The sequence below is a fragment of the Asterias rubens genome, chromosome 18 (genome assembly GCF_902459465.1).
Source record: "Asterias rubens chromosome 18, eAstRub1.3, whole genome shotgun sequence".
In the NCBI taxonomy this organism is placed as follows: Eukaryota; Metazoa; Echinodermata; class Asteroidea; order Forcipulatida; family Asteriidae; genus Asterias; species Asterias rubens.
In genome coordinates, this window is record NC_047079.1 from 11,099,464 (window position 1) to 11,112,455 (window position 12,992).

Genomic DNA, 12,992 nt, shown 5'->3' on the forward strand with positions numbered 1-12,992 from the left:
GTGCCACACAGAAACCGGCCCCTCCCAAAATCCCAGACCCAAGTTGTTTATTTGTATATCGCTAATATTTATTGTTTTTATGACCTTGGAAGTGTAATTACAATCGCCCTTTTCAAATAATATCTTTTGAGCTAACTATTGTAGAGCAAAATGACATGGGTAAAATCAGTAAATGCTTATACTTGTAGTCAGATAGACAGAGGACAGAAACAATTTTTTTTAATGTTAACTCAAGATTTGAGAGAGAAAAAAACAGACATTTATGTCGCTGGAAAAAACTTCTCTACGGTAATCATGTATACTGCCCTCTGTTGAGCATAATGTCAATATTTCTTTAGACGGGTACCCGTAACGTAGAACCGTCCGACGTCTCCGCCGTACCCAAAACGTCGTTCGTGAAAAGTTTGTAAACATGGCGCATCTTCCGAGAGAACCGACTTTAAAGCTCCGCATTTCTCCTTCTAGTGAGCTACTCAAGCCCATTAATGTCCCACAGAAGTTGCTAATGGGACCGGGGCCGTCCAATATCCCGCCCCGAGTTCTTGCTGCCGGTTCTCTGCCTGTTGTGGGACATTTACACCCTGAGTTTTTAAAGGTAAAGTTTCATACATCATCAAGTTTTATCACCATCAACACCATCAATGCGTGACGTGCCACGTCTTAAAGTCACCTGGAAGTGGTATTTTTTCAAAATAAAGCTTTTGTCACTAATAAATGTGTTTTGATGAGTGGAATGTGAATAAACAGTTAACTAAGGTTTTAAAAAATCAGTTCTTATGTTATTTACAAATTTAAGAGTAGACCCCGACCCGAGAGGGCGCTGTTCGTGACGTCAATCGAGGCAGACTTTGCCTGTAATGCGTAGAGTAAACACAATTGCAAAGTTCATGTACGGACTAAGTCGTGAGTTTGTACATTTCCCCCCCCCCCCAAAAAAATTGTTTTTTTTCGGCAATGCCGACCAGGTGTATTGCTGCTGAATGCAGAAAAACACTTTTTGAAATGTACCAACTCACGACTTGTACATGTAATTTGCACGTGTGTTTACTATACGCATTGCAGGCAAAGTCTGCCTCGATTGACGTCACAAAAGGGGTAGGCGGAGTCAGCCCCCCAAACAACGTTATATATTTTTTAAACATATAAATCGTGACAAACAATTACTAAAAAAATTGTTTTATTGTTCATAAGCATTTACTCTTATGTTTGAAAGAAAACAAATTCTATTTCCAGGTGACTTTAATTATTCCTTTATTTCGGAATGCATGTGTGGTCATCTCGCTCATCCTACTACTACTACTACTACTACAACTGTCAGACTTGCCAACATGTCGTTCCTAGCTAGCTCGCCCCCTACAAAATTACTGTTCGTTTGTTGGTTATTTACTCGGCAGACTGGCAAAGAAAGCTCCCCCACAACAAATCACGCCTAGCCATTAGCTGAATGGCACACCAAGAACAAGCAAGCGGTCGGTGAGCACTCAGTAAAACAGATAAATGTCTCTACTCTCTTGGCCTTTGTTCAAAGAGGTTTTAAAATACTTATTTATTTATTTATAGGCCCTGAAAAAGGAATGGAAAGGTATAATTTTGTATAAAACAAGTTGTATTGAATCAAAATATATTAGTGATAGTAGTTTTTTATTATACTTCTTCAGAATTTCACCATTAATAATAAATTGAGATTCAGCGTTTTGTTCTGTAACTTAGGCCTTCTACCAGTCCGTAGAACTATATGAGTTCATTTCGCTATCAGTATACTATACTATCACTCAGAGGCGATAAGTAAGTGGAACAAAACTCATAATAGTTCCAGGCGTAACTGTAGCCAGATGTTTTGCTTGTCGAAGTTCCCCCCTTAAAAAGAAAACGCACAAAAACTGGATCTGTGAAAAGAATTGTCTCTAATCTATAGTACTTTTAAAACTCAGATTTTTACCATTTTCTAAAATTTAACAGAGTGGTTGCATGGTGTTTATTTTGTCAACAGGTAATGGACGACGTGAAAGCAGGAATTCAATATGCCTTTCAAACTAAGAACGAACTGACGTTAGCTGTGAGTGGGACTGGACATGCTGGTATGGAGGCAGCGACAATGAACATCGTAGAGAGAGGAGATACAATCCTGGTAGCTGAGAGTGGATTATGGGGACAAAGACTCGCTGGTCTGGCCGATAGACTTGGTAAACAAGAGACACAGGTTTACCGTGGTATAGATTGTGAATTTTTATTGGTCGAGAGCCAGTAATGTGATGCTGCTGTCATGGCATGAATGGCTCAGGGGAGCATGCATAAAAGAAATATACTCGGTTGGGTACATCACTCATGTCATGAGTGACTGATGTACCCAACCAGATATATTTCTTTTAATGGGTCTATGTACTTTTTGTAGGACACAAAACACAATGTCCACAGATTTACACTAAACTTACACAGTTTGAAGATAATGATAGTAGAAAGCTTCCCTGAAAATAGTACGTGCTGAGGTGCTGTAGTTTTTGAGAAATGAGTAAAACAATGTCATGAAAATAATGTTCGTCTCATGAGACGAAAATTATTTTAATCATTTACAAACGTATTTTCATGACATTGTTTTACTCATTTACTCATTCACCACTCATCTTCTCCTTATATTCATAGTTTATTATTATCACTTTGTTCTTCTTTTATTTCAACTCTAGGAGCCAATGTGAAAGTCATTAAAAAGCCAATGGGTCAAGTCTTCTCACTGCTTGACATTGAAAACGTAAGTGCAGGAATTATCTCTTTAAAGTCACTTTCAATCTTCCAGCTGCCAGGATTCAGTTATTGAACCAGCCTATGTATGGTGTCATGGCCGAGGAGGTTCAGTTCCAGTCCTTGAAATCTATAACTCCAGCCGTTGATTTCACCAAACACTTCCTAACTTAGGATTACTCTTAGGACGTAAAGACACTGGACACTATTGATAATTGTCAAAGACCATTAACATATATTTTTTGCACCTTTTTACAAGCAATAACTCTAACCCCTAATCATTCCTCTCCGTCCTCTTCAACCAGGGTCTTAAGATGTACAGACCTTCCGTCTTCTTCATCACTCAAGGAGAGTCCTCCGGTACAGCACTTCAGCCCCTCCAAGGTGTCGGAGACCTTTGTCACAGGTTGGTCATAATCTTCATACTTTAAAGCCATTATACACTTTCGGTAAACAGTATTGTCCAAGTCCCACAATTTGTGTATCACAACTTATACATAAAATAACAAACCTGTGAAAAATTAGGCTCAATCGGTCATCGGAGTCGGGAGAAAATAACGGGAAAACCCACTCTTGTTCCCGCGTGTTTCGCCGTGTCATGACATGTGTTTCAAATAAATCCGTAATTCTCGCTAACGAGAATTGATATTGTTTTAATGTTTTCTCAAAAAGTAAAGCATTTCATGGAACAATATTTCAAGAGAAGTCTTTCACCATTACCTTCTGTAAACCCTGTAAATTATTTGTAAATCTTTTTAAAAAAAAAATTTTTTTTTTTGGTACCGAAAGTGTATAATGGCTTTAACCAAACAAAATTTCACTCAATGGCAAGTGATCAACCAATAGCAAGTTCAACCGAAACAGTTATAGGTTATGACCGAGAAAACGCAATCCAGGTGACAGCGAGTACCAACCGTATATCTGTCAGCAGCATTCTGGAATAGACACCAACCCTTAGAAATCTGGAAAAATTATTAATAAATTTCAGTAACTGATGACTCCCACCCCTATTCTATTATATTATCAGGTATAACTGTCTTTTACTGGTGGACACAGTAGCATCAATGGGAGGTGTGCCGTTACTTGTTGATGATTGGGGTAAGAACTTAGTACAACCAAACACAATAAAAGAATTTATAACAGCATCCAGCCCTATTGATACTTAACGCGAATCGCAAAAGCAAAGCAAATTTCCTTATGTCTATGTTGGAAAACGTTACGTATCGTTTGCGATACGAAACTGCTTCACATGCCCTTTTGTGTGAAGTATGAACACAAGAAAAATTTTATAACAGCATCCAGCCCGGTTTATACTTCATGCAAATCGCAAAAGCAAAGAGAATTTCCTAATGTCACAGTTTGAAAGAAGCACGTAGAAGATTGTTCGTGAATGTAATTTGCTTCACGTTCCCTTTTGCGTGAAGTATGAAGCGCGGTTGAGACAGAAATGAGAGACTTTGGAATGCTGGTTGGCAGTAGACTGAACGGGTAAATTTCCATTTAGATTGTTCTGAGCATGCGCAAACTACCAAAGTCAATGGTTTAACCTGGTAAGTCTGCTGTCGTCAATTTCACAAAACTTAAGACTAATCTTAGGACTTAGGATGAGTCCCAACCCTGCACTGTAGCATGCAGACCTTAAGATTAATCCTAAGTTTAGGACGAGTTACTCGTCCTAACTCGAGTTACTCATCCTAACTCGAGATAAGACGAGTCCTTAAGGATCAGTCCCACTGCAGCGATAACGAGAATGATAACGATCATGACGCAAAGAGAACGCGTTCTATTGGTTGAATTGCTCCACGCAGAATACGCACACGCTCATCAACCATTAGAATGCGTTCTCTTGGCGTCGTTATTGTTGTCGTTCTCGTTATCATTCTCGTTATCCCTGCAGTGGGACTCTTTGTGAAATCGACCCCTGCCACCTAGTGGCCAAAAGTCCACCATTGTGATTGTGCACTGGTGTTTGATCAGCAGGGTGTGGGTTCGGATCCCGGTCATGACACTTGCTACATAAAATTTGGGAGGTAGTGCTTTCTGCTCTACCGGCCAGGCTTCGGACTGATGATACCCAAGCCTACATTCGTAAGGACTGTGAAAGGGGTAACCCTGTTTCAGCCCTAGGAGTAGGTGGCAATGGCCTCTGGAAACAAATAATTGTAGCCCACACCTATTAAAAAAAATAAAAAAAATAAACAGATTGGTCCCTGCTCTGAATAGAAGTGCTGTAATCTTGACACCCCATATAACTTGTAATGTCTCCTAGGTATTGATGTTATCTACAGCGGTTCCCAGAAAGTGCTTGGTGCCCCGCCCGGTACCGCGCCCATCTCGTTCAGTCTGAGGGCCAGGTAAGAGACATCTCGAAACAATGATTACCATAAGTATTGTCTTCATTCTCCTGAAGTCGAGCAGAATATATTGTTAGAAACAAGTACAAATATTCAGTTTGTTTGCATCTTTTGTTCTTACGTTTGACCCTGTTGTTAAAGCCACTGGACACTATTGGTAATTGTCAAAGATAAGTCTTCTCACTTGGTTTATCTCTACATATGCATAAAATAACAAACCTGTGAAAATTTGAGCTCAATCGGTTTTCGAAGTTGGGAGTTAACCATGAAAGAAAAAAATACTCTTGTCACACGAAGTTGTGTGCTTTCAGATGCTTGATTTCGAGACCTCAAATTCTAAATCAGAGGTCTCGAAATCAAGTTTGTGGAAAATTACTTCTTTCGCGAAAAGTACTCCACTTCAGAGGGAGCCGTTTCTCACAATGTTTTATACTACCAACCTCTCCCAAATACTCATTACCAAGTAAGGTTTTATGCTAATAATTATTTTGAGTAATTACCAATAGTGTCCACTGCCTTTAAGAACCGCCTATAGACTTTGTACACAACATTTCTTTTGGAGCAACCCAGTCTTTAGTATTCCCAGATGGAGACTTTTTGTGTTCCCTTTTCTTTTTGCGGTCTCAATAAGGTAGTGAATATGACATACTTTGATTTATTCTGTATAGATTTAGGCATTCTTCTCTTGTGCCTCCCTTTTAAAGCCATTATACACTTTCGGTACAGAAAGTTCACAGATTTACAAATATCTTAAAGGGTTTACAGAAGGTAGTGGTGAAAGACTTCTCTTGAAATATTAGTCCATGAAATGCTTTACTTTTTGATAAAACAGTAAAACACTATCAATTCTCGATAGCGAGAATTACAGATTTATTTTAAACACATGTCATGACACGGCGAAATGTGCGGAAACAAGGGTGGGTTTTCCCGTTATTTTCTCCCGACTCCAATACCTGATTGAGCCTAAATTTCCACAGGTTTGTTATTTTATATAGAAGTTGTGGTACACGAAGTGTGGGCCTTGGAAAATACTGTTTACCGGAAGGGTCCAATGGCTTTAACCAGAGAATCTCTGTACACCCATGTTGAATTCATGTTATTGAAATAAGTTTATGGAAAGGTTTTCGGAATTAAATTTGAGCTTTAAAGGAACATTACAGAATTGGTTTTGCTTGCAAATTAGCTGCTGGCAGTGTAATCCACCATGTTCATAAACTGACAAACCTGTAGAAGTTTGAGATCGATCGGCCATCTGGGTCACGAGAGAATAGTGAAAAAACGATTACAAATTTTGCATTGCATCGATGCAAAAAACAAAAATGAATAAAACGCTCATTGAGCGATAAACTCCAAACGCGAAAGTAGATTATTTATTTCTCATTAAATATGAGATTTCAGACAGAAATATTTCATGGGATTTTTTCTACTGTCATCATCATTAGACCGTGTAAGTTTTATGTAAATCTGTGATCTTCGCGATTTTTGTTTCTTACCAATTTTGGTCGATTGTATTTGTTTGATTAGAGAGAAGATGGCTCGTAGGAAGACCAAAGTTCCTTCGTTCTACCTGGATATGGCTGAGTTGGGCAATTATTGGGGATGTGATGAGAATCCCAGGAGGTCAGTTTAATCAATTCATTGACTTATTGGTTGATTGGAGAATTGTGATTGACTTACTGATTGGTGATTGCTGATTGATTTATTGTTTAATTCATTGGTGATTGCTGATTGATTTGTTTGTTTGTTTTATTGATTGGTGAATGGTGATAATTGATTGACTCATTAATGTGAAATGTGACTATTGATTGATTTGTTGATTTTCAAATAGTTTGGATATAGAACTTTCCTGAAATGTTTATGTATTGACTAATTGCTTGATTGATTAAGTAATTTATTGCATTGAATTAATAAATGTATTTATTTTTGAAACATTTCATTTACTGTATTGATTTATTTATCAACTTGAATATATTATAATTGATTGATTGATTGATTGATTGATTGATTGATTGCTTAAGTGATTTATTTATTTCCCTGACGGGTTTAATGTATTGCCATTGATTATTTTATATTGATACGCTTGGCGGCACGTTAATTAAAAATAAATACATTTATTAATTCTATAAGCCAGCACGTTAATTTTGAAGAACACAAACCAGCAACACTTTTTTGAGAAGGATTGTGAGATTATTGGATTAAACCCTAACCATTATTATTATTATTAGTAAAGAGATTAGGCTTATTATTATTATTTTGTTATATGTTTATATATTTTTAACAAAAAACCAAAAATGAACATTCCTTATCCCTCATGCAAATTTTCAAGATTTATTAATAAGTTGTATTGATAAGATCTCTCAATTGAGACATTCACCTCTAAGGTATCATCACACCGGCATGATCAACTCTGTCTACGCTTTAAGAGAAGGCCTAGCGATGCCCTCTTAAGGATTAATTGATTAGATTATCGGAATTGACCCTTACCATAATGATTATTAATTATGAGATTAGTTTTATTGATTAGTTGTATTGATAAGATCTCTCCATTGAAACATTCACCTGTCTTCACCTTTAAGGTATCATCACACCGGCATGATCAACTCTGTCTACGCTTTACGAGAAGGCCTAGCGATGCTAGCTGAGGAAGGTCTTGAGAACTCCTGGAAGAGACACAAGGAATGCTCCAAGATGCTGTATGCTGGACTGGACAAACTCGGCCTGAAGCTGCTTGTAACGGACCCCTCAGTGCGTCTACCCACTGTAACAGGGGTATTGGTACCTGTTGGTGTCCCATGGAAGGAGGTTGCCATGTATATGATGGACAAGTAATAAGACATTATGTTCATTTCGATTTCACCCTTACACCAATGTGTGTTAGCAGTGTATACAAATTAACAATAATAACAAAGTCTTATATAGGATTTGAGGCATTGCATGGTAAGGTATCAATATGTATTTGGTTTGCGTTAACACCATGTGTGTATCTACTTGCAAGGTAGAGTTTGTTCTTAGAGAACTGTCTTGCTTTATACTACTACCCCGGAGTAGATTGTTCGGGTGTTCGGGAGACTTCTCAGTTCTGAAAAGAACTGTCCTGCTTATTAACTATTACCTGGGCGGATGGTATAGAAGTAGGCTGGGACTACTACTTTAGCTTATATAGTGCATTCCACAACAACCACCATGATAGCGCATTCCACAACAACCATATCAATCCGCTTTACACTAGTGCTTTTAAGACACTGGACACTATTGGTAAATGTCAAAGAACCAGATTCTCACTTGGTGTATCTCAACATATGCTTTAAATAACAAACTTGTGAAAATTTGGGCTCAATAGGTCATCAAATTCGCAAGGGAATAGTGAAAAGCTTTAGCTGAAGTCTTTTATTATTTGAGTGAGAAAGAACTTCTTTTTCAAAAAACTATGTTACTTCAGAGAGTGAGCCATTCATCAAAATGTTTATTACTATCAACAGCTCTCCATTACTCGTTACCAAGTATGTTTTTATGCTAACAATTATTTTGAGTAATAGTAATAATAATAACGAGGACTTATAGAGCGCACAAATCCACAAAAGTGCTCGGGGCGCTATTACAGAGAAAATTACCAATAGTGTCCAGTGTAGCTAAGGTCAATAATATATTCTTCTTTTTTTTTCATCACAGACATAAGATTGAGATCTCTGGTGGACTTGGCGCCTTGGCTGGAAAGGTAGGGTGAACTTCTTTTTCAGAAAATTAACGTTCCCCTAAATTTCCATGGACTCCAATGCTACAGGTGGCATAGGGAGGGTCTTACAAGTCTGGCACGTCTTAATTGTACCATTTTAAGAATCCCAATGTATCATTTTCAAGAAAGTAAGAAATAAAAGTTACACCCAAATACAAGTCGTCTGCTCAAGACTGTCACGCTATTACATTAGTTCAATTTGTATAGAATTCATCGGATTGCTTCTGCATGTTTTGCTAAATCGAGTTTATTGATCAATAATGGTCTGCAAAGCATTGTTTGGCAAAAAGGAACATTCCTTTACTGAGTCAAACAACTGTTTTTTATTTGGATTTTTGTTTGTCAAATTTATTTGCAATTTTTTCTTTTTATTACCTTTTGATCATTATGAGTATAAAATTGCAATTACCGATCTGATAGCACTGAGCTGACGAAGTTCAGTCTTTAGTTTATATATATGGATATATATCGAAGTCTTATGTAGCGCACATATCTACCAAACAAGGTACTCAAGGCGCTGAGTGTATACAAACTTTCAGAAAGATAGGTTATTGCAGTGATGAATTCTGAGACCCAATTATTTAGCACCTTATAAGGGTTTACAAGGTGCTACGGCGAACCTCTTCTCTTCTCGGCGAACCCCTTCTCTTTTCGATAAGTGCACTGGGTTCTTTTACATGCGTTACACAACACATGGGACCAACGGCTTTACGTCCCATCCGTTATTTTTTTTCTTTTCAGATCTGGAGGATTGGGCTGATGGGGCACAACTGCCGACCATACAACGTTGACAAGTTCTTGAATGCCTTTAAGGAAGCACTTCAACACTGCGGAATGACGATCCCATCATCCAAACTGTAGCCACAATACTTTACAAGGAAGAGGTAAACAAAATTACCAAAGATCCTAATTCTTCCACTTTGATAATCATTTTATCTAACGCCGCCAACATAGGGTTATATCTCAGTTGGTTGAGCGCCGGATTCCACTCTAGTCAATTCTTTGTTTAACCCCCAAAATCATTTAAAGGAACATTACAGAATTGTGACGTCGATGGTAGGGGGGCGGTAACAACCCACAAAAGGGGGGGGGGGGCATGACTTATTCCCTAATTACGCAAGTCAGATATTTTGGGAATAAACAAAACACATTTTATTGATGTTCAATACATATATCAGAAATAAATGACAGCAAAATTAACTGTTTTATTTTAATTCACTGCAGCATCCCTTTAATTATTAAAGATTTTTATATAGCCTATTTAATGAATTGGGTAGATGGCCTTAGCTTTTGAACCATAGCCTATAATTGTATACTTGAAAAGTGTACTTGAAACTAGATTTATACAAAGATTAGATTAGAAACAATAATGAAATTATGACAAACAATTCAATAAACATGTTTTCTTGTGTTTATGACTTATAGATTTGAACATGGGGACAATTATTACTTCTAAACTTTCATTTAAAAAAGAATTTTTTCTTAAAGGCAGTGGACTCTATTGGTAATTGTCAAAGACTAGCCTTCACAGTTGGTGTATCTCAACATATGCATAAAATAACTAACCTGTGAAAGTTTGAGCTCAATCAGTCATCGAACTTGCGAGATAATAAAGAAAGAAACAAATACCCTTGTCACACGAAGTTGTGTGCGTTTAGATGGTTGTTTTCGAGACCTCAAGTTCTAAATCTGAGGTCTCGAAATCAAATTCGTGGAAAATTACTTCTTTCTCGAAAACTATGGCACTTCAGAGGGAGCCGTTTCTCACAATGTTTTATACCATCAGCCTCTCCCATTACTCGTCACCAAGAAAGGTTTTATGCTAATAATTATTTTGAGTAATTACCAATAGTGTCCACTGCCTTTAATGTTAGAATTCAGTTTTAATTTATGCGAAACTATGTCCAAACATTATCTGGTGGTCTCGCTTATCATCGAAGTTGCTTTTTATGATCAGTATTCGGTAATCCATAAAGAATAATGTTGTCAATATTTCAATAAAAGTTGAATATCTATTTTGTAATTATCAAATAAAATGAGTAAATCGGAGTTCCAATTTGTTTCACCGTCTCTATAAACATCAATTAAAGACACTGGACACTATTGGTAATTGTCAAAGACAAGTTTTCTCACTTGGTGTATGTCACCATATGCATAAAATAACAAACCTGTGAAAGTTTGAGCTCAATTGGTCGTCGAAGTTGCGAGATAATAATGAAAGAAAAAACACCCATGTCACACTAGGTTGTGTGCGTTTAGATGGTTGATTTCGAGACCTCAAGTCCTAAACTTGAGGTCTCGAAATCAAATTCGTGGAAAATTACTTCTTTCTCGAAAACTACAACACTTCAGACGGAGCCGTTTCTCACAATGATTTATACTATCAACGATTCCCCATTACTCGTTACCAAGTGAGGTTTTATGCTAGTCATTATTTTGAGTAATTACCAATAGTGTCCACTGCCTTGAAAGTAGTTTTGTTTTAAAGAAACTGATTTGGATGTTGGAGAAGACTGGTAAGTATGATAAATGATTGAAGTTTTCTTTAAACCGGAAAGCCCATAAGGGAAAACCCCCAGGTGCCCGCACAAAAACAAAACATGTATATTATGTAGTGTCTTCGAAAAAAAGAAAACTAGCTAACTAGGTGAAAACTAGCCTGAACATATGACGTCACACTTCGATGTTGTGAATAACGCCAGAGAGTGCATAGCGTATTACTATTGGTAAATCCTCGTCCATAATCACCTGTCACCTGCATTCATTATGCAGACGAGCGCAAGTGCAGCGGCCAAACGTCACCTCGGACCAATCAAAACACCGCAAGTGCAGCTGCCAAACGTCACCTCTGACCAATCAAAACACCGCAAGTGCAGCTGCCAAACGTCACCTCTGACCAATCAAAACACCGCAAGTGCAGCTGCCAAACGTCACCTCGGACCAATCAAAACACCGTAAGTGCAGCTGCCAAACGTCACCTCGGACCAATCAAAACACCGCAAGTGCAGCTGCCAAACGTCACCTCGGACCAATCAAAACACAGTAAATAGAATGCTTACGTCACTGCACGTTTATCCAATGAAATGATTGTATCAAATTAAATCGCTGGTGTCTCTCCAATGAAATCGCTTACCCTTGCGGATGAAGACAGGGGACCAGTCTAGGTGGAAAGATGATCCGTGGCGCGCCACTGAAATGAAATTGAAGAATAATGAAAAATGTAGTCTTGAAAATCTTAAATGAAATGAATGTCTAGAATTAACTTTAATTAATGAGAAGAACGGAATAACACGTCCACGAAAACTAAATTAAATGCAATGCATGTTGTAGCTAAAAAGTTTCACCTTTGTTTTGATCGAATCGGGGAAAATACGTGTACTTGAATACCTTACACTTTTGATGAAATTGACCTGGAAAACCTTTACAAACCCTGTACTAAGCTATACTTCCCATTTGCAGGCTGTGATGTTTACAACCCAGTATGTATCATTTCTGTTCGAAATATGTCAACTCCCAAAATATTGCGAATCGGGTATGTGTTCACACAACAAAGTTGCCCATCAGGGGTCACACTTGGCCGATTTAGACACGCTTTATATTTTCACAAATAATTCCAAAATGGCCGCTTTTTAGGCCTACAATATAAATACGGTCAACATTTTGCTGTTTTTGCTGCACACATTATCATAGGTTTTGCATATTCTATACAGAGTTACAATGGCATTTGGGTACCTATTAGCGTGTCACGTGATATTCCTTGTAATTATGCAAATATTCCTGAATAAATTATGTGGAGTGAGGTAGTTGTATTTCCACGAAAAAATTGTTAAGGCATCCGAACCCGGGGAAATCCGGCCGAGTATACGCCAATAATGTATTTAACAATATAGATGGCATACTATGTACAAAGTCTAATGTACAAACGAGTAAAATGTACTCCCGACATTGTGTGCACAAAGTGATAAATCAACAAACATAACAGACTGTCAACAAACAAAGCGAATAGTTAATAAGCAAATCCCTATAATGTTACAAAATACATGTACGCATACCAATAACTTGATGTTGGAAAATTATTAACTTGAGTTGACGATAGGCCACGTTTTGGAGACAACAAGATAATCGATCTTATCTCTATATTCAGCTGGAAAGTGTACCCGTTATACTCA

At 37.6% G+C, this 12,992-nt stretch overlaps 1 protein-coding gene across 2 annotated transcripts in view; it reads left to right on the forward strand.

Annotated features, from left to right (window-relative positions):
* The first annotated feature begins 365 nt into the window (after positions 1-365).
* Positions 366-12,992, forward strand: part of LOC117302772 (serine--pyruvate aminotransferase-like) — a 31,880-nt gene continuing 19,253 nt past the window's right edge. Inside the window, exons 1-10 of one of the 2 annotated variants that reach the window (XM_033786798.1) lie at positions 366-595; positions 1,991-2,183; positions 2,682-2,746; positions 3,042-3,142; positions 3,764-3,834; positions 5,006-5,090; positions 6,615-6,710; positions 7,667-7,915; positions 8,760-8,805; positions 9,565-9,707. In XM_033786798.1, the coding sequence (XP_033642689.1) occupies positions 413-595; positions 1,991-2,183; positions 2,682-2,746; positions 3,042-3,142; positions 3,764-3,834; positions 5,006-5,090; positions 6,615-6,710; positions 7,667-7,915; positions 8,760-8,805; positions 9,565-9,684 (1,209 nt within the window). In that variant the 5' untranslated portion in view covers positions 366-412 and the 3' untranslated portion in view covers positions 9,685-9,707. Of the gene's footprint in view, positions 596-1,990; positions 2,184-2,681; positions 2,747-3,041; positions 3,143-3,763; positions 3,835-5,005; positions 5,091-6,614; positions 6,711-7,666; positions 7,916-8,759; positions 8,806-9,564; positions 9,835-12,992 lie in introns of those variants that run through there. The other variant, XM_033786797.1, reaches the window with a different exon arrangement.